General features: G+C 42.8%; 2 protein-coding genes across 2 annotated transcripts; one reads left to right on the forward strand and one right to left on the reverse strand.

Moving 5' to 3' along the window:
* Window positions 1-64: 64 nt before the first annotated feature.
* On the reverse strand, window positions 65-2,262 carry LOC115546145 (protein ALP1-like). Its single transcript, XM_030359837.1, has 2 exons — window positions 1,698-2,262; window positions 65-1,422 (listed from the first exon to the last, which is right to left on the reverse strand). The coding sequence occupies exons 1-2, from the start codon at window positions 2,003-2,005 to the stop codon at window positions 525-527; spliced, it is 1,206 nt and encodes a 401-aa protein (XP_030215697.1). The 5' UTR covers window positions 2,006-2,262; the 3' UTR covers window positions 65-524.
* Window positions 2,263-7,538: 5,276 nt separating this feature from the next.
* Window positions 7,539-21,240, forward strand: LOC115545684 (phosphatidylinositide phosphatase SAC1-B). Its single transcript, XM_030359076.1, has 20 exons — window positions 7,539-7,644; window positions 8,297-8,394; window positions 8,512-8,586; window positions 8,713-8,840; window positions 9,733-9,882; window positions 10,502-10,561; window positions 10,675-10,708; window positions 11,131-11,232; window positions 11,580-11,665; window positions 12,171-12,257; window positions 12,366-12,434; window positions 12,674-12,753; window positions 13,069-13,167; window positions 13,569-13,707; window positions 15,971-16,040; window positions 16,459-16,531; window positions 17,143-17,236; window positions 17,806-17,898; window positions 18,017-18,074; window positions 19,285-21,240. The coding sequence occupies exons 1-20, from the start codon at window positions 7,616-7,618 to the stop codon at window positions 19,419-19,421; spliced, it is 1,761 nt and encodes a 586-aa protein (XP_030214936.1). The 5' UTR covers window positions 7,539-7,615; the 3' UTR covers window positions 19,422-21,240.
* Window positions 21,241-21,531: the final 291 nt, after the last annotated feature.

The following is a 21,531-nucleotide window of genomic DNA, read 5'->3' on the forward strand; positions in this document are numbered from 1 at the left end:
TGAGGAGCACTCCTAGCGGTAAGATAAAAAGCTTTGTGAATACGGCCCCAGATGTCTAGTAAATCAGAGTTAAAAAAAAGGTTGTGAATAGGTTTTCATTCGAATATTTTTTATATGACTATGATTATTATGATTCTATAGATTGGTTTAACTTTTAAAATATGATTATTATTGATAAGCAAGTCATAAGTCATCAGTGATGCCAGTAATGCGTAACGCGTTACTGGCATCACTGGCATCACTGATGACTTATGACTTTAATTAAACATTTTAATGCTAAGACAATGTTGTTTTGTTTTCATTACATTAGGTAGTAGATACATAATGAATGCTCTGATGATGATGAAGGTGTTAAAGGTGTGTTTTTGTCTTCAGAAGTAATCAGCATACAACATGAATGTTAGATTGATTTAAGAAATTTTATTATTAGTTTTGGTTTTTCGCCTTTTTTGATTTAAATATATACAAAATGATAAAAAAATATATCATTATATATACAAAATAAATATATACAAAATGATAAACTAAATTCCATCCTGCCATGTCACTCGACCAGGCAGAGATGAAAAATAGCAGTTGAAGGTCTCCCTCACTGCGACCGCTTCCCTGGAGGCGTTGTTGCTGCCGACCCTGGGGATGCTCTGCACTGCACCCTGTGATGGCACAGTTGGAGTGCGGGGGCCATCCTCTCCCTCACCATCCCAACGCATGTAGTTGTGGAGGATACAGGTGGCTTTCACGGCGCTCTCTGCCACCTCTGGAGACACGCCGAGAACCCTCCTGTAGAGCCTCCACTGGTTGGCGAGGATGCCAAAGGCGCACTCCACAATCCTCCGGGCGTGGGACAGCCGAAAATTGAAAATCCTCCGCTCTCCCCCCAGGTTTTGGCCAGGGTAGGGCCGCAGGAGGTTCCTCCGCAGAGGAAAAGCCTCATCCCCAATGAATACATGCGGCTGGGGTCCCAGATGGTCTGCTCCAGGTAGGGGTTGATCAGGTGGAAGGTCCAGGTTCCCCAGCCGCAGAGCAGTGCCAAAGGCCGAAGACGAGAGCGTGCCTCCATCACTGCTCCTGCCGTAGGCCCCAACATCCACGACCCTAAAGCGATAGCGGGCATCCACCACCGCCAGAAGGACGATGGAGAATGCCCCCTTATAATTAAAATACTGGCTGCCAGTAGACGGTGGGGCCTGTATAACCACATGTTTGCCGTCTATGGCGCCGAGGCAGTTGGGGAAGTCCGCCAGCTTCTCGTAGTCCCCAGCTATCTTCCTCCAGTCCTCTGCCCCTGGCACAGGCATGTATGTGGAGACCATACACTGCCATATGGCCTCACACACACTCTTCACGATCCTCGCCACAGTGCAGAACCCCACCCTGTAGCTGAAGGCTATGGACCTGTAGGAGTCTCCAGTTGACAGGTACCTGCAACATAAACAAAGAGAGCCTACATTATCTTCAGTTAATTAGAAAACAAAAAAGAACTGCACAGCTGCTAATAAAGGTTTGCCTTATTAATTAAATATGAAAACTTTTAATTAATTTAATTTATTGAATTAATAAGAAGCCAAACCGTTAACTCCTGTTAACTCCTATAGACCTAACGTCAGTTGGTATTTAACGTTAGGTCTATAGACCTAACGTTAAATACCAACTGTTGTGTTCATTTACAAAGACACATTTCAGTTTATGCTACTCACCTCAGACAAATGCAAAGCCGTTGGGCGGGACTGATGCTCTCCCTATAATTGGTGTTCATCTTGGCGATGGTCGGCCCAATAAACGTTAACACTCCTTCACACTGCTGCCGGTTGAGTCTAAAATAGACCTTGAAGCGATCCTCGTCCAGGCGGAGCTCTTGGCACAGCCGGTGATATTCCCCGTACTGCCCCCTGCCACGATTAATGCTGTGGACCCACACTCTCCTCCGGGCAACCACGAAAGGCGCAGGGGGATCGTCCGTAACCTCCGCTGCCACGGCAAGAAGCGTTATCACTCTCGGATTCATTTCGCAAATTGTAGGAGTAACCAGGACGTTCAGTTGTCAGATGCCATATGATGGAGCCAACAGATAGAAGCTGTGTATCTATGGATACAAGCGATGACGCGTATTTAATGACGTAAACGAAAAACGCTTTGTGCGTCTTTTTTTTGAGCGGCGCGCACAAACGCGTTGAAAGCAGTTCACGGAGCGCTCCGTCTTTTAAAAACGCTTTTGGTGGACACAGGCCCTTAGGCCGCGTTCACATCTAGCGTTTTTTTTAATCTGCCAGCGCTTGTTTTACATTATATTCCTATGGAGCAGAGCAACTGACCAATCACAAGCGGAACATTGACACTTCGTCACGAAGGAAACTCTGAACTGTCAAAACAAGAAACAACGCTAGATGTGAACGCGGCCTAAGGCCGCGTTCACATCTAGCGTTTTTTGTAATAGGGATAAGTTGAGCCGACCGTTTTTTCAACAAAAAGAAAAGCTGGCAGCGTTTTTGGCCATAAAAGCGCCGAGAGCTTTTTTTCTATTGCCTATCAACGAACCCATTCTAGATCCGACGTTACCCGCCTACTATGTATCCAGGATAGAGCCCATTAGACAAGTTGTAGATCTCGACATGTTCTGTAATTAAAACTATTAATCGCTCCACCGGCACTTTCCCGAGTGATTTGTCTGCCATTGTTTCTTGTTTTGACAGTTGAGAGCTTCCTTCGTGACGAAGTGTCAATGTTCCGCTTGTGATTGGTCAGTTGCCCAAAAGACGCCTGACGTCGGCCGCTTTCTTCCTGAAAGTTGAACTTTTTCGAACACTCCGTATGGCAGAAAAAAACGCTGGGAGAGGCGTTTAAAAAAGCGGCCGTGACTTTTTCCAGAAACGCTCTGCTCCATAGGAATATAATGTAAAACAAGCGCTGGCAGATTAAAAAAAACGCTAGATGTGAACGCGGCCTTAGAATAGAAATAAAAAAAAATTCTCTATATTTAATCCCGTCACTCCATACTGTCCACTGACGGCGCGACTGCATGGAATAAAGCATCTGTCCAACATGTGTCAATAACATAATATTTTTATGTGACACTGTAAACACATAATCAAATGTCAATTAAATCCCAAGTGTGGAAAACCAAGCCACACTCCTCATCACAATCGTTGTCCGTTACTCTTGATGCTTTTCATTACAAACCAGGCATTAAAAAGGGGTTATGTTCAAGAACATTTTACGTGGGTGATTTCAAACTGATTATCCAAGGTGTTCTCGGTCAGTAGGCCTATTATTACCGTAACAGGTGAGCGCCGTGGTGCTGCACCATATGGCACTTCTGGCGGACCATGCAAATGACGGGATTCGGAGGGAGAGGGTCTTTAGGGACCATAACGATTTATTGGTAGGCTACATAAAAATATGTAACTTTATGTCAGACCACTTCTTTTTTTAATTCTGGGACTTGCTACTGACAGAGTTCACTGCTGCAGCAACATGTTGCACTCACTCTGCTTTTTGTTGTTGGCGATCCCATTCCCGTGACCGCCGAACAAAACTACTTTTCGGGCCTCCATCTCACCCACAAGTGTCTCCACTTTAACCTCCGTGAAATTTCGCTTTTTTAGTAGCAATCCCACGCACAGTTTTATAAATGAGACCCCAGGGGTCTCATTTATAAAACTGTGCGTGGGATCGTTTAGTAAATCAGAGGTTAAGATATCTAGTATGTCTAGTAAAAAACCTCAGATGTCTGGTAAATAAGAGGTTAAAAAAAAGGTTGGGTGATGACCGAAAGGACGAGATCGCGGGTACAAGCGGCCGAGATGAGTTTTCTCAGAAGGGTGGCTGGCGTCTCCCTTTGGGATAGGGTGAGAAGCTCAGCCATCCGTGAGGAACTCGGATTAGAGCCGCGCTCCTTTACTTAGAAAGGAGTCAGCTGAGGTGGTTCGGGCATCTGGCAAGGATGCCCACTTACTGGGCGCCTCCCTTGGGAGGTGTTTCAGGCACGTCCAGTGGGGAGGAGACATCGGGGAAGACCCAGGAATAGGTGGAGAGATTATATCTCAACACTGGCCTGGGAACGCCTCGGGATCCCCCCGTCAGAGCAGGTCAATGTGGCCCGGGAAAGGGAAGTCTGGGGCCCCCTGCTTGAGCTGCTCCCCCCGCGACCCGACCCCGGATAAGCGGATGACGATGAGATGAGATGAGAGATGCTGCAGCAGTGAACTCTGTCAGTGGCACGGAGCGCACAGTCCCAGAATTAAAAAAGAAGTGGTCTGTCATAAAGGTACATATTTTTATGTACAAATAAATCGTTATGGTCCCTGAAGACACTCTCCCTCCGAATCCTGCCATTTGCATGGTCCTCCAGCAGTGCCAGCATTGCACCAGTGCCATGGTGCAGCATTACGCACGGGGCTCACCGCTGTATTTATAGGGTTACGGTAATAAGACTGACCGAGAACACCTTGGATAATCAGTTTGTAATCAACCACGAAAAATGTTCTTGAACATAACCCCTTTTTAATGCCTGATTTGTCATGAAAAGCATTAAGAGGAACGGACAATAATATAACGATTGTGATGAGGAGTATGTGGCTTGATTTTCCACACTTGGAATTTAATTGACATTTGATCATGTGTTTACAGTGTCACATAAAAATATGATTTTATTGACACATGTTTGACAGATGCTTTATTCCATGCAGTCGCACCGTCAGTGGACAGTATCGATAAACTGGGCATAAACGGTATGCATAAACTGGGCAATTTATGCATTCCAACCACATAATGCATATTTATGCATTCCAATTTATGAATTGCATTGCTGTGCGTGCAATACAATGTAAAGTTCTGTAGTTTGTTTTCGAGCTGGTTGGGTTCACACCAAAAGATGCAAAAAGTTGCCGCGCAGCACGATCCCATTCAAAGTGAATGTAGAGACGTGTTGCGGGTTTGCTGCCGGACCACATGCTGCCGAGAAAACCGGCAGCAAAATTTGATTTGCGGCGCGGCAAAATTTGATTTGCAGTGCGTTCACGTATTTTGCGGCGCGACAAATGCTGCTCGAGTTGAAATATTTCAACTTTTCGGCAGCAAACGCGTGATGACAGCCAATCAGCGTTCAACAGCGTTGCCACTGAGTGACATGCCGTAACAGCCAATCAGTGTTACTCCCTTGGAGTGTATGGAGTCAGAACAGACTCATTATTAATGAATGCACAGAGAAGGATTCACAAATGTATTTTGTGATTTATACATAAATTACTCTCTTCTCACAAATACATTTCAATGCACACACAAATGGATATCGGCATGTATAAATGTAAAATAAATCCATAAACAAAAATAAGTTTCACAAACATATTTCTGATCCACACACAAATATGTCTTGTTTTAAATAAAGGTAATATAAATCCATAAATATATTAATTTAAAATAGATTTGCAATTTTCATCAAAAATGTATTTGGATGTTGTTACATTTATGTACAAACTGTTAAACTTGAATTTACAAGACGCTTTTCATTTGTGAGCTTGTTTGCATTTGTGTGTGAAACTGTCTGCATTTATGTGTGGATTTTTGAGACTCCTGACGTCGCTAGATTCACAAATGCATTTTTTTCAACAAGGAACTCTCTGTAGCCAATCAGATGCCTCCCTCGTTTTCAGCCAATCACATGGCTGCAGTTCCGACCTCTGAGTCCAGCCTCCGAGCCTCCCGGTTCTCTGTCAAATGTCTACTCTATCGGAAAGAACATGTTTTTTTGAATGATCGTACATAACAATCTCTAGGTGGTGAAGAAGTGAATGCTGCGTCACGACACTTTTTCCATCTAATTTCGACTGGGATTTGGGATTATCGGTGCCGTTAAAGTAGTAAACGGTAGTGGTGGCGAGATGATGCCTCATGAAACGTCAAAGCCTCGCATCCAGGTGAACCATCAAAGTGGTTCGACCTCGAAGCTTCAAATGAGTAGGCTACGCTAGGGACACCTAGTGGTGAATGAAATTATGATGAAAGAAAGAGTTTCCTGTGACGATGTGATGTTTGCTTCGTACAACATCAAACCGTTAAAGAATTAAAGTCATTTCAGTGATACGTGTGAGTGTGCCGTTCATAAATATCTCCCGAGCTCATGGTAGAGAACAAATCATTTGACTAAGGTTTTAAGTCATCCCGGGCAAAATAGATTGTCTTATAACTACAGTAGCCTACTAATAATTGTAATAATAGAACTGCATGATGACTGAGAACGAGTGTGATTAATTACATAGCCATAAAAGTGATCTTGGAACTGGGTAGGGTCTTCTTTTTGTAAAAATGTGCCAATTGTGAACCCATATCGCGGAACAGCCCGAGATGAAGCCTCGAACGTCACGCGCTACGTCATTTCGCCTATGTGAATCCTACTCGATACGGAGCTTCGCTGGGGGAGAAGCCGAGGTACTCGACACACGCCCCGATGCCTCGACGCAAACCATAACATCACTAGTAAACGGCACCGACGTAAAAACCCAGTCACAGCAGTCATGTGGTTGACTGAAAACGAGGGAGGCATCTGATTGGCTACAGAGACTTCCTTGTTGAAAAAAAGTGCATTTGTGAATCTAGCGACGTCAGGAGAGTCTCAAAAATCCACACATAAATACAGACCAGTTCCCACACAAATGCAAGTAAGTTCACAAATGAAAAACGTCTTGTAAATACAAGTTTAACAGTTTGTATATAAATGTTACAACATCCAAATACATTGTGATGAAAATTGCAAATATTTTTTTAATTAATATATTTATGGATTTATATTACATTTATTTAAAACAAGGTACATTTGTGTGTGGATTAGAAATGTGTTTGTGAAACTTATTTTTGTTTATGGATTTATTTTACATTTATACATACCGATATCCATTTATGTGTGCATTGAAATGTATTTGTGGGAAGAGAGTAATTTATATATAAATCACAAAATACATTTGTGAATCCTTTTCTGTGCATTCATTATTAATGAGACTGTTCTGACCCCATAGTTTTGCACCACTTTACTATCTTTATTGTAAACCAATCCTTGACATTTGGAAATAAACATGTCCTCTGCCGTTGTCCCATGTCCATTGTGACAACATTGAGCAATTGTGTGTGTGTGTGTGTGTGTGTGTGTGTGTGTGTGTGTGTGTGTGTGTGTGTGTGTGTGTGTGTGTGTGTGTGTGTGTGTGTGTGTGTGTGTGTGTGTGTGTGTGTGTGTGTGTGTGTGTGTGTGTGTGTGTCCCACTGAGCAGAGCCAAATGCCTGGCCAGGGGAGAAGAAACTTTTGCGGCGCAGCAAAGGTTTTGAAAACTTGATTTGCTGCGCGGCAAAACTTCGGTGACAACGCATACTGGCAGCAAATAGCATCTTTGTGAACGCAGGGGCTAATGTAGCTGCAAATATACGACTAGCTAATTTCATGACACAATCACAAAGACGAACGGGAACGCTATAAGTGCTCCAAGACTGGAAATTACGTAAAAAGCAACTCGGAAGGCTGGCGTCCGAGGATTCAGGAACACACCATGGATCATTACACCGTCACTTATGTCATACTGACACGTCACTGAGGTCAGACTAGACACGTCACTGAAGTCCGACCGGAGGAAAGATGGCGACTACCTATGAGAGCTTCTGCCTGTGAGTCTGATTATTTATTACACGTTGGACAGCAGGCGATCTCGTTCACAATTTTAAATAGAAAGCACTCCCAGCCTTGGAGGGTCTATATAATAAATATATATTATATAATACTGGTATATCATAAACGTGTTAAAGACAGCGGAGCTAAATGCTACTTAGCGGGGCGCCAGAGGCTTCTGTTCTGGTGCTAATGATAGTTGATGCTAGCGAGAAAGCTGCTCTGAGGACCAGAATAATACTAACCCTAAACCAGAACCAGTTGTACGGGAATTGATAAGGTGGCAACGGTTACACCCGTGTATATTGTTAGTTGGTTAGTATAATTATAGCTGTCTGCAGCTTACAGAAACATAACCAAGCCATCTGTAGGACAGAACCATAACCCAAGCCTTTGTATTACATAAGCATAACTCAGCCATATGCGATACAGAACCATAACAAAGCCCCCTGTATTGCAGAACCATAACACAGCCCTATGCATTACACAACCATAACCCAGCCCTCTATGTATTACAGAGCATTAACCCAGGAATACCTTGTTGGTAGAAATATGCATTATGTGGTTATATGTATTGTATTTCACCTGTTGTATTTCACCCGTGTTGGTGGTTGTGCTGCCTCTGAACATGTGTGTATTGCGGTTCTTAAGGCACACAACCCCGGAGAAGTTTTACATCGAAGCCTGTGATGATGGCGCAGATGCTGTCCTTGCTATTGACAGGGTATCAACTGAAATCTCTTTAACAGGTAACTAATATCGTGATAATATGCATCAATTAAACTATATATATCGGCTGTAGTTCTGCTTGTGGTGATCAACCATGTAGGAGGGGGGTGTTAACCATCTTCACTCTCTGTGTCCAGTGAGGAAGGATATCCCTCCATCCGATCAGTCCCAGCCGATATGCGGGATTATGGGGACAATCCGTATGGTTGCAGGTATGTTTTTAGGATATCCTAGAATAGGATATCCTTCCCTAACAAGGAAACAACGGTCAAGGACAATTGTGGTTGAGTAGAAAATTGTTTAAGTCCTACATCTGCCTGCCATGATGTCCTTCTCAGGCATGTACCTCATTGTCATCACAAAGAAGAAGAAGGTGGGAGATCTTCTGGGTCATGCCGTCTGGAAGGCGGTGGACTTTGACATCATCTCCTATAAGAAGACCATGTTACATCTGACGGACAACCAGGTAGGCAGTAGGAGAACCGCGGCTAGTCATTACACCCTTTCACTGTTCTGTTACGTCTGCTTCGGACCTCTTTTTGAGGTTGAGGGATCTTCGATCAACAAGGCATACATGATAACTCAAAGTGATTTGATTGCGTCCGTGTTCCCCTAAAGCCATTCCTATGTATATATATATAAGATATGATATTATGTTATCGATGGCTGCAGTCAAAAGGTACATGCTTTTGGTTTTAGAGATAAACCTGTCAAATCATGCCTTCTTTGGTACTGTCCCTTGCAAAGCGACGCCTCATTCTTGTTTGGCTTTTGTTCAGCGTGAGATGAGATTCTTGGTTTTAACACGGTCAACAGCATGACAAAAAGTCTAATCTTTGTAAATGTATGTGCAGTCACTCTATAGTACATACCTGTTAGCTGACACGGTGTTGTATCCAGCTACATTACAAAGCTCAAAAAGAGACTTTAATCAGCCTTTCCTTAAACCTCCACCGATAAAGTAGTATGTATAGTAACAGTAAGATAAGGCACTGACCCAAATAAATATTTATAAAAAATATGAATTGATGTTTGTTTAAAATATTGCATTTTGCCTTTCATTCTGTGTTTGAACCTTACATCAGCCACATGCACGTGAGCATTAATTTACAACAGCAAACCACCTCATCTCCTTTAGTTACTGACCCCAAAGTGTTTGTTCACGTTGTAGCGGTAACCAATTTCCCACTTAATTCAACAATCCCACCCTCCACCTGCTTTGGTAAGTTGCAGTTAGCCCGTTTTAGAGAATGGCTAGCAGTCCTACCCTCCCCTCGTTTTTTTTGTAACCCATCAAACAACGTTGCGTCTCATTTCTCCGGTTAAAATAAAACGAGATCTCAAAATCTCTTTCACAGATGCAAGACAACAAGGCCTTCCTGTCCATGATGAACCATGTGCTTCAGACGGACAGCTTCTACTTTGCCACCAACTACGACCTGACACACAGCCTGCAACGGCTGGCCAACACCAGCCCCGAGTTCCAGGAGATGAGCCTGCTGGAGAGGGTAGGAGGAGGGGGGTAGCTTAGCTCAGGAGGTAGAGCAGTTGTCTTGTAACCGAAAGGTTGCTAGTTCGATCCCCTCAAGCTCCTCCTAGCTGAGTGTCGATGTGTCCCTGAGCAAGTACTTAACCCTAAACGCTCCAGACGATGCCATGCAAGTCATCTGTCTGTCTGTGCATGGTTGACTCTGCCGTCGGTCTGTCAATGTGTGTATTAACCGATGTAAGTCGCTTCTGCTAAATGCCCTAATTGTAATTGGAAGCGGTGGTGGATGACGTTTGGGCAGGATGCTCTCTGAGCTGGGCCTGACTAGGGAAGACCCTCTCATAGGTTTGGTATACGATCATGGTATTTGGGTAAAGGGAGACGTTCTGCCAGGTAAAAAGCAGTTCACTGCCATTAAAGGTGTAAACCTGGGGAGAAATTTAGGATTGCTGTATTTCAAATAAGCTAACTGCAATGATGCTACGTAGTCAAAACTACCTTACCAGTACGGGAGGTTATACCTCTGCACTCCCAACAGGCTGGCAAACAGTTTGCTTATCCTCTGTTTGATTTGTGGGCTGGATTCCTTCCTATTACATTTGTTTGTTGACATTGGTTATCATGAATTCCCCTTTTAGGCCGACCAGCGGTTCGTATGGAACGGTCACCTCTTGAGGGATCTTTTTCCACAGACAGAGGTAAAAAAACACCAAAACAAAAATATTTGTACCCAATATGATGATCTGGAGATGTTTCAACAGAATAAGGATGGATGATGTTATGCTGATTTCTTGTTTTTCGCCTTTTCCAGTTGCACAAGTTTGCCTTTCCAGTTGTTCACGGCTGTATCCTTTTCTTAATGATATTGATGATGGTAATTATGAATGATTGATTATAGATTTCCCATTTAGCCTTGGTATTTTGTTGTAATGCTCCTATTGAACCATCAGGGAGAGCCAAACTGTACAGCCGATGTAAACGTTAATATTCAGTTTAGTACTTTGTACTCTGAAGGCCCTTTCTTTATCTAAAATCATATTTTGTTTATCTAAAATCATATTTTGCTACGTAGTCAAAACGACCCTACTAGTATGGGCATGCAAGACTTTTGTATAGTCTCGCATAACTGTATACTATTTTTAGCCCACAAATGTTATACTAATTCAAAATACTTTTATTGATAAAATAATACAAGGCGTGATAATTAAATGTATGCTGGTGTACAGTTTTGATCAAACTCAAGTTTGAACTTTAACCGCTCCGCCAGTCATCATAATGAAGTCGTGCTGCATCAACGGGAAGCTGTTTGAGTGGAACCTGATATCAAGACGGAGCTGTTTCAGAGCCGGAGTGCGCTACTATGTCAGGGGTAACTACTCTCCACCTCCTAACCGTGGTCTTGCCACCCCTGCTGGCAGTTTTTCCCTCCAGCCTCTCTTTAAGAAATGTGCCATTCTACACATCTGTACTTAGTGGCCACATTTTGAGTAACCAGGACCAGAAATTCAGCACCAAATCCAAGATCCTATGTATTACATCACCTGACTGATATATGTTCCTAGGCGGATTTATATTCATGTCTTTATCAGATTGAAATGCCTTGTATCCAAGGTCAACACATTACTCTAGTTAGTCTGTCGTGAGACTACCCAACCTGTTGGTTGTATATTTAGTGAAAGTCATGCAACAACTTTTGTGTGTGTTATTTGTGCGCAGGCATCGACACTGAGGGTCACGCAGCGAACTTTGTTGAAACGGAGCAAATCGTCCAGCACAACGGTGGCAAAGCCTCATTTGTACAGGTGAGTGGACGAGGTGCCCTATAAACAAATGAATTCACACAACCTGAACCATTTTTGCGTCAAACGATCTCTAAACTAATATAACCGAGTTTAAACATTTTTTTTTTAATACATATATATTATTTTTTCATTCCATGTTTTATAGAAATTGCAGAACAGCTGGATACATATTTGTACATGCATTTCTATTTGAACATTTTCTATTTGGACGTTTTGTGTATTTTTTTAAGGGGACATTTCTAAATTATCAGTTATGCATCATGTTTTCAAACGCAAAAAAAATCCTTTGAATAATCGTGATTTCAATATTGACCAAATTACTCGTTCATGATTTTTTCCATAATTGAGCAGCCCTACACTGACCTCGTTCTCAATATGATCTCTGCTCCGTCGATATGGTCTGATAGTCACGTCAGAGTGAACCCTACTGTACCTGTATTACCCATTATATAATAGCAACACCGGATGTTTTGGGGTTGTTGACGTGTTGTTTTTCCCCCCTTAGACACGAGGCTCCATCCCCTTCTACTGGTCGCAGAGACCCAACCTAAAGTACAAACCGAAACCGCAGATCAACAAGACGGTGGACCATGTGAGATCCATGTGTTTCATTGTGTAATCCCCTTTCGTTATCGTTTAGGCATTTGCAAACTAATCCTAGTTTTCTAGCTAATTACTTTGTTTGTATCCTTGGAATTAGTTGGATGGATTCCAGAGACATTTTGAGTCCCAGATCCTCATCTACGGAAAACAAGTGCTTTTGAATTTGGTAAGATACGGTCAATGTTTCTCGTTTTGTGGAGTTTCCAATATTGGTGTCCTGTATTCATTGTGTTTAAATGATTATCAAAACAATGGAATTTTAAACAATAATTAAAATCAATCTTTAATCATATATTTGGTTATTATTGAATTAAAAATAAACGATTGGTGAACTGCCGCACAGAATGGTTTTCCAATGTCGACATTTTATTTGCCCTTCATTCTAACCAAACTTTTTCCATGCAGATTAACCAAAAAGGCTCAGAAAAGCCACTGGAACTTGCTTTCGACAAGATGGTGACCAGTTTGGGGAACAGCATGATCAAGTGAGGAGCGAACCGCCCCTAATCCCATGTGTTCTGTAGTGAACCTCCCCCAATCCCATATATTCTGTAGTGAACCTCCCCCAATGCCATATATTTTGTAGTGGACCTCCAATCCCATGTGTTCTGAAGCAAACCCCTCAATCTCATGTGTTCTGTAGAAAACCTCCCCCAATCCAAATATTCTTTTGCGACCGTCCCCCTACCCAATATCTCCTGAAGCCCTCCTCTTAATCCCATGTGTTCTGTAGCAGTACAGCCCTGTATCCTCAGAGTTGCCACTCTCTTCTGCACATGTCTAATTGTCTTCCTCGCTAGGTACGTGGCGTTTGACTTCCACAAGGAGTGCAGTCGGATGAGGTGGCACCGGCTGCAGATCCTGTTGGACATCGTGGCCGAGACTCAGGATGAATTTGGGTGAGGAATTCTCATTTGTTTTTGTGACGACGATGAGCGATGTTGTTGAGGAACGAGCGATGTTGTGGACGTTTGTTGCCGTCGTTTGTGACACCGATGTGGTGGAGGTACGAGCGATGTTGTGGACGTTTTGTTGTCGTCGTTGGTGACACCGATGTGGTGGAGGTACGAGCGATGAGGTGGACGTTTTGTTGTCGTCGTTGGTGACACCGATGTGGTGGAGGTACGAGCGATGTTGTGGACGTTTTGTTGTCGTCGTTGGTGACACCGATGTGGTGGAGGAACGAGCGATGTTGCGGACGTTTGTTGCCGTCGTTGGTGACACCGATGTGGTGGAGGAACGAGCGATGTTGCAGACGTTTGTTGCCGTCGTTGGTGACAGCGTTGTGGTTGCGCGGCAGGTACTTCCTGGTGGACGCCGACGGTAACGTGCTGGTACAGCAGGAGGGGATCTTCCGCAGCAACTGCATGGACTGCCTGGACCGCACCAACGTCATCCAGAGCCTCCTAGCCCGTCGCTCCCTGCAGTCCCAGCTGCAGGTCAGTGACATCCCCACCGCCGACTGGGCTTCTGTATATATTAGTGCTGTCAAGCGATTAAAATATTTAATCGCGATTAATCGCACTAATGTCATAGTTAACTCACGATTACATTTTTTCCTATGCTAAATATCCCTTGATTTCTTTGTCCCATTAATTGTTCTCATTTTAATGCTCTTATCAACATGGAGAAGTGCATCGGCTTGCCTTGTGCAAATGTTTTTTTATTGATAACAACATTGGCATATACTGATCAAAACAGGACGATACAAAAAAAAGCCTATAGTGCAATTAAACGATGAACATACAAACATACTGCCTTGAACATAGCAGTCAGGCTACTGCTTCTTTGTTTTGGGCCAAATAAAAAAAATAAGTAATAACCCTACAGTGATGTTGCTAGGTACGCGTCCTGCGTCCCTGACGCATTAAAATCTGAAAGGACGCACTAAACTCACTATCCATGCGTCCCGGGGACGCATCTCATTTTCCCCATGAGAAACGATACATTGTGAACATTAAACAACTCGTTTAATCACAGTAACTGGCCAAAGAAACCTTCTTGTGAGCAGATCGGACAAGCGCTGTTTCAACCCTCTGCGCATCTACTCGGTGCAGACGTGATCCCCTGTACCAAGTATCGCGACATGCTAATTTAGCCGCTACCAAAACAACTAGCTCGTCACCGCTGATTTCATTTCAACAATTAAAAATACGAACTTCATAGTAAATAAACCCACGTTTCCACTGCTCGATGCTGTGCTCATTCGTGTCGAATGAGCAAATCAAACAGGATTTTTTTGCAATCCTTCTGATTGAATATATGTACATTTATGACAAAATCGTGAGGACTAGGCTTGTGACACACACACACACACAAATGTGGCGCTCGCGCGGTAATAGCTCATTGGCGCAACCTAGTGATCATTATGTGCAAATGCACAGCCTCTCATTAAAATGACTTAGGGGTCATTTGACCCCTCTTGCGGCGCTAGGAGTAAGTAAAAATGGCCCGGCGTTTCTAGTGTTAAACATGAACGGTTGAGTACTCCAGCTCTAACCATATCATACCACCATCAAGGAGTTTAACACTATTCATTTAATTTAAGAAATAGAATAATAATAAAAAAGAAACACAGTTTTTAAACTGGGGAGTCGAGACCCATTGAATTTCTCAGGGACCCACCCAACTCGCCACCTGTGGGTCCCGGGGACTCACTACATTGAAAACCTATCAACATCACTGACCCTAATATATAGATTGGGTACAGTCAATACCCGAGACTAGAGCAATGGTTCAACAGCATATACTGTATAGAATAGGTACAGTCGATAGGGGTGGGAAAAATAATCGATTCTTCGATGCATCGCGATTCTCTCTAGAACGATTCCGCCTCGATGCTAATTATTATTTTTATTTTTTAATTTGTTCGCCTGCTGCAACATTCTGTCGCCAGAGACGGATCATTTTAGTAATTTTAAAATGATTTAATTTATCTTCAGTGTGTATTGGCCAATATGATTTTTCTTGACAAGATTGCGTTTCAGCCTACGCATAGCATGCACGCAAACTCACAGCCAGACACAAGAACTCCTTCTAATTGAAGAGCAGCTTTTTCTTTAATGACCTAGAAAAGAAAGATTAGAAATAAAATAAAACTGAAACCAATTTTTGACATGCTTCCATATTGTGTTGTAGCGCAAGCTGAATAGATTATTGCACTGTCCATAGAAAGTCATATTTGTGACAAAAGCTTTCTCTGTAATAAAATATTAGATAAGTTAATTCATCTGTTGATGTCTTTAATGATCATCACAAAAGCAGGAAGTGATTAGCATACTCTGAGTAGCAAACTCAGATGTATATATATATTTCTGAAAATCACGCATGGAAATGTACATAAAAAAAATTGTTGCATCGATAATCGCTTTAGAATCGAATCGTTGACCTCATAATCGGAATCGAATCGTGAGGTGCCAAGAGATTCCCATCCCTAGTCAATAACCTAGACTAGAGCAATGGTTCAACACAGCATAGACTGTACAGAATAGGTACTAACCAAGTCAATACACTAATGGCATAGTCAGCTAATCACGGCCATACATTAACAGTAATAGATTACATCTTATCCAACCTAATTTTGAGGTTAGGATGTAGTTTCATACACTGAGTCAGTCTTCTTTCCAAAGGGAATGTCCTGTGTGTATGCATCATCCAAGTGTAGCGCAGTGTCTTAACGTGTTGCCACGCGTCCCTCCACAGAGACTGAACGTTCTCCACGTTGGCCAGCAGATTGAAGACCAGATGGACTTTGAGAAGATCTACAAGAATGGTGCGGGGCTCCCTCACAGCCATTCATATATTCATATCAAATTGCACAATGCGTTAATATCTGGGGATTGCATATTTGCCCCCCCCCCCCCACCCACTTTTCTTGTTTCACTTGCTCTACGATCTCTCTCTCTCTCTCTCTCTCTCTCTCTCTCTCTCTCTCTCTCTCTCTCTCTCTCTCTCTCTCTCTCTCTCTCTCTCTCTCTCTCTCTCTCTCTCTCTCTCTCTCTCTCTCTCTCGTTTGCCCGTTAATACAGTCTTTTTCACTCATTAGTTCTCTCCAATAATATTACATTTTTCTTTACTTTCTATCGGACTCTCTATCTGATGAAAACGTCATTGCATTCTTATTAAAAAGACTAAAACTCAATCCTTCTGTTCTCTCTGACTAATGACCTCCTTACTGTTTCTTCCTGCAGCGTGGGCGGACAATGCCAACGCGTGTGCCAAGCAGTACGCGGGCACTGGAGCCCTTAAGACGGACTTCACCAGGTGAGCCCTTGTGAGCCCTAACGGCCTCCACGAGGATACCACGGTCGTCCTGTCCACACAGCCCACCACCCACGCATGTATGACTCTAATCATAACCGGCTAGCTGGCCGGAAGAGGATCATAGCCCCAATAGAATCTCTACACATATGTTGTGGACACACAACAACATATATGGTGTTGTCAGGAAAGGGTTTAATCTTTGGATTAAATCATAGTGTTGTCAGGGAAGAGTTTCAACTCTTTTGATTATAGAATCTATAGAAGGATTTAATTGCCAAGAAGGGTTTTACACCAACCAGGAATTTGGCTTGGTGAATAAGGTGCATACATTAAGACAATAACGATGAACAATGAACAAACAGTGATATATATATAACACAATATAAACAAGCAGGGACATAAGTGATCAATTAAAAATAGGATAAAATAGAATAAATTAAAAAAATAATAATAATAGAAAAAAAAAGTAAAGTAAAAGATACTTAAAAATCTATATGTATAGGCTAGTGTTGTCAGGAAAAGGTTTAGTCTTGATTATAGGCTAGTGTTGTTAGTAAAGGGTTAGTCTTTGGATTATGTTCACGATGGCTGACTGATCACTCTCCTCCCAGAACGGGGAGGCGGACACAGCTGGGCTTGTTGATGGACGGCTGGAACTCCATGATCCGATACTACAAAAACAACTTCTCCGACGGCTTCAGACAGGTGTGTGTGTGTGTTAGGGCATTGACTTTTGCCCAAAAATCATATTCGAAGTTTGTTTGTTTATTAATATTAATATTCGAATATTTATTAATAATATTTTGACCATTAAATGCCTTCAGTAAGACCTGGATTGGGCTTCGCGAGGTTTGTTTACCGGCGTTGCTAGGGTTACCCGTCTTGCGTGTTCCAACGGTTTATTAGGTTTCTAATAAATCGCTGTCTAATCAATACTTCATTCACTGCCTCTTCCGTGGTCATTACAATATTATGAATAGACTGCGTCGGGTTCTCCGACGTCTCTCCCTCTTGGCCTGCCATAACAGGTTCCAATATTAAGGGCTGCCTCATATTCGTTTGAATTTTGATTTATTTTTGATATTCGAATTATATTCGAATGACGAAGTTCGGAGTCAAAGCCCTGGTGTGTGTGTGTGTGTGTGTGTGTGTGTGTGTGTGTGTGTGTGTGTGTGTCCACTTCTGTGTTTTTGTGTGTGTGCATGCGTTGGTTACTTTACATCGCAGTAGATTACACTCTGGAGTAACACACTGACACACACTGTTTGATGCAGGACTCCATTGATCTGTTTCTCGGCAACTACTCCGTGGATGAGGTAGACCTGACAACTCCCCTCCGGGAGCTCAAAGACTGGAAGTTCCTTACGGTAAACCACGAGCTGAAAGGCAATTTGAAAAGAGAAGCTGTTGTGGCCATAGCCACTTTCCCTTTGACCCACCCGTGTATTGGTTCTTGATTGGATGATCCTCTCTCTTCTCCTCCAGCTTCCTATCATCATGGTGGTGGCCTTCTCCATGTGCATCATCTGTCTCCTCATGGCTGGTAAGACCGCCGGAGGGTTGGCTAGCTTTAGGAGTGAGCCTAGCTACACACAGTGGCGCTCTAGCCGTTGAAAGTCAGTAAACTTTTGCAAAATCTACCTGAAAAGTAATCCTTTGTGACAGTTTTAGTTCGTACATTCGGGAAACAACGCAGTGGTCGAGTTGTGAAAAAAAGCCATGGGGATGGTGGATTTGAACTTTGTGCTGATGACTATTGCGCACTATTGCGCAAGTACGCCTGCATTCTTGTGCAATAGCATACTGCCCGAGAATGCAGTATCTCTGTCAATACTGTCCCTGGGAAAAGTAACATTGCCCTAGGGTTGCCGCGGGATGCGGTATTACCGGTGTTACCGGTGTTGAGGACACCGGCAACACATTTTTAAATAAATAACATTTATTACGTTATTTATTTATATTCTAGTAATACATTTATTTTTCAGTAGAAATTAATAATAGGCTATAATTAAGAAAATAAAAATGTAATTATAATAATAAATAGATATGGTAGATAGGCTACCTAATAAACCGTTGGCACACACAAGACCGGTAACCATAGCAACACGATAAACAAACCCCGCAGTGCCCAATCGCTACGAGAGCTCCCCGCGCTACGGCCACCCGGAGGCGCACAGAGCTTTTGGCCGTGATATTATGCATAAATTAATATTATACTATTATAGAACGTTATAAGACGCTGTCACCGAGAATTGGCGCGCTGCCAGACGCTGTCACCGAGTGTGAGAGAGTTCAGGGTTGTCGGAGAAGATGGCGCTTGACCTAGTTTCAAAGTTTATACCGTTTATGCTCGGTGATACCGGCGTTGACACGCGTGTATTACTCGGTGTGAAAATGTCCACACCGCGGCAACCCTACATTGCGCGGAAGTGAAAAAGGAAACTGCTATAATGAAATAGCGGTAATATTTCCACATTAATTGATAAAATAACAGGGGATGGGAAGGGGGGATGGCTGTTTCAGAAGGGGGATGGTTTTGATCATTTTAATTCCAAAGGGGGACACCATCCCCCCTCATCCCCCCTCAACTTGAGTGCTGGATACAAGCCATGGCTTTATTTTGGTAAAATACGGTAGTTAATTTCCCACAGCCAGTCAACATGGCCATAACGCTGTTATTTAGTTGTTGTTTTGTCAGAGAGTCTCCCAGCTACTAACCTCCCCCCGACCCCCCCCCCCCCCCCCCCTCCCAGGCGACACGTGGACGGAGACTCTGGCCTACGTGCTGTTCTGGGGCACGGCCAGCGTCATGACCTTCGCCGTCATCCTCTTCAACGGCCGCGACTTCGTGGACGCGCCCAAGCTGGTGCAGAAGGAGAAGATGGACTGAATGTGTGCGTGTGGAAAGCAGCTGCCCCCCAGAGACCACTCCTCCGTCTCCTCCTCCTCCTCCTCGTCTTCCTCTTCACTCTACCGCCCCCATCAGCGGGCCTGGAGCCTGTACTGACCCGCGGGATGGTTGAGGAGGCGGAGTTTGGAGGCAGCTTTGGAAATCGGAGAAGGGGGTGTCCGCCGCGACGAGGGGAACGACCCGGGAGTCTGTTGCGTGTGCGGGGGGGGGGGGGGGGGGGGGGCAAGGGCGACGTGCAACGGACACGTAAAGAGAACAACGCAGGCCCTGCTGCTGTCCACACTGGTTGGTTTGCTTTTTGTTTTGGGGGCCGGACCGCCCCGTCGACGTGTCCTACTGTACCCCTACCTGTGACACATCGGCTGCTGAGACTTCACAGCGGGGTTGAACAAGAGGCGATGTATGTCGTGTTTCCTGTTATTTTTGCCTCCCGTTGTGTGCTTTGCTGACAGTTTTATTTGTGTTGTCTTTTGCCAATGTTATTCTTGCTCGTAGCCATAAAGTCTGTTTAGTGTGTAAGCAGTTGGCCTACATCGACTGTGGCTTAGGGGAGATGGCCGACCGTGGTTATGCTCTTGTCTGCAGGGGTACCTCCTGCAACATAGGGATCATTTTTGTATATTCACTGCTTTTAAGTGTATGGACGACATAAGGAGGCAGACGGGCAACAGGAGCGTTCGCTCCTTGGGTTTTTCTGTACTCCATTCCTCAATCCTTTTCAGCAATCCTATTTCTGTCGTTCCGAAATAACATACGTTACCTCAAAAGTAACAACATTTTTGAATTGGAACCTAAAGCTAGATGAACTGAACTGCGGTACTAAACACAAAACGACCGAGTTTAAAAGTTCTTTGTTTGTGCACAGTAAGAGGACGAATGTGAAAATAGATATTTTATTCTTACATCATTGACTGTCATTCAACATGTTTTTCTCATAATGGTCTAATCTTATTGTCTCTGACATCAACCCATTTGTTCCAGTAGCATTTCTCTACTGGTCAAGATCACCATTTAGTGGTGAATGAGGAAAAGCTAGGGTATGGAAACACCATTATAAATTATGACTTACTTTTTATACTATCTTCCTGCCAGAATTATGTCGGTTAATGTAAGAATGTTTGGGGCACAGATCCATAAATGAGTTGTTTGATATATAAACCAATCATGGGTTAATGTACATAGAAATACATAAATTAAATAAATATGAGTTACAAAACTTTACATTAATTCGTAAATATTGTAAACTAGAACATCTGTGACACCAATCCACAACACGGTACAGGTCATTAATGATTGACTATGTATCATTAATTATCATGCTTTCTGAATGATACCTTGTTATTTAGCAAAGAGTTTTCTGTTTGTATTTTAAATGAATTGGGATTATATATATATATGCTTATATTCATGTCTAATGACATTTAATTGAACTGACATTTCATTAATAAATATTTTTATTCAGCACTGGGTTTGTTCAACGCCAAAACAGCAATCAACAGTTAGCCAAGTGTATCGTTACTCAATATAGAATATTTTGGGGCTTTCAATTCAGCTAAAGAGGGCCTAGGTTGCTAACTAATGATAATATTCCTCAAATCTAATCTCATACAGAGCTTTGTTATTTATAAATCAAATGTTTATTTGTTCACATGGATTTATTTGTTTATCCTTTTTTGTGCCTCAAGTCGTTATCTGAAGTATAAAAGAAGTGTATGTTATAATAAAAAAATCATATCACTGCTGGAAATGATAAGCTACCTTTCACTCTATGATTTTGAAATAAAATAACTCAACATTACTTGTATTAGTAGAAGCATAAAGAAAGTAGATTTTCTGTAAAAAAAATAAAATAAAAATAATCTAAGTCACTTTGATTTAGGCCCTTATTTCTCTGCTATAGGTAATTCAGAATACTGTTGAAACGCAATTACTCTCGTAATACGTCCAGTGATCAAACAGATGCCTTTCAACAGCTGAAAAAGCACCTTGACTAATCAGAAGACAATCTGACTATTCAGCAGGAAAACAACCCTATTACTAACCCTAATAAGAGTCCGGAATAGGGTTTAGGGTTAGTATAATGCCCTTA

Source organism: Gadus morhua, chromosome 6, assembly GCF_902167405.1.
Source record: "Gadus morhua chromosome 6, gadMor3.0, whole genome shotgun sequence".
Taxonomy (NCBI): domain Eukaryota; kingdom Metazoa; phylum Chordata; class Actinopteri; order Gadiformes; family Gadidae; genus Gadus; species Gadus morhua.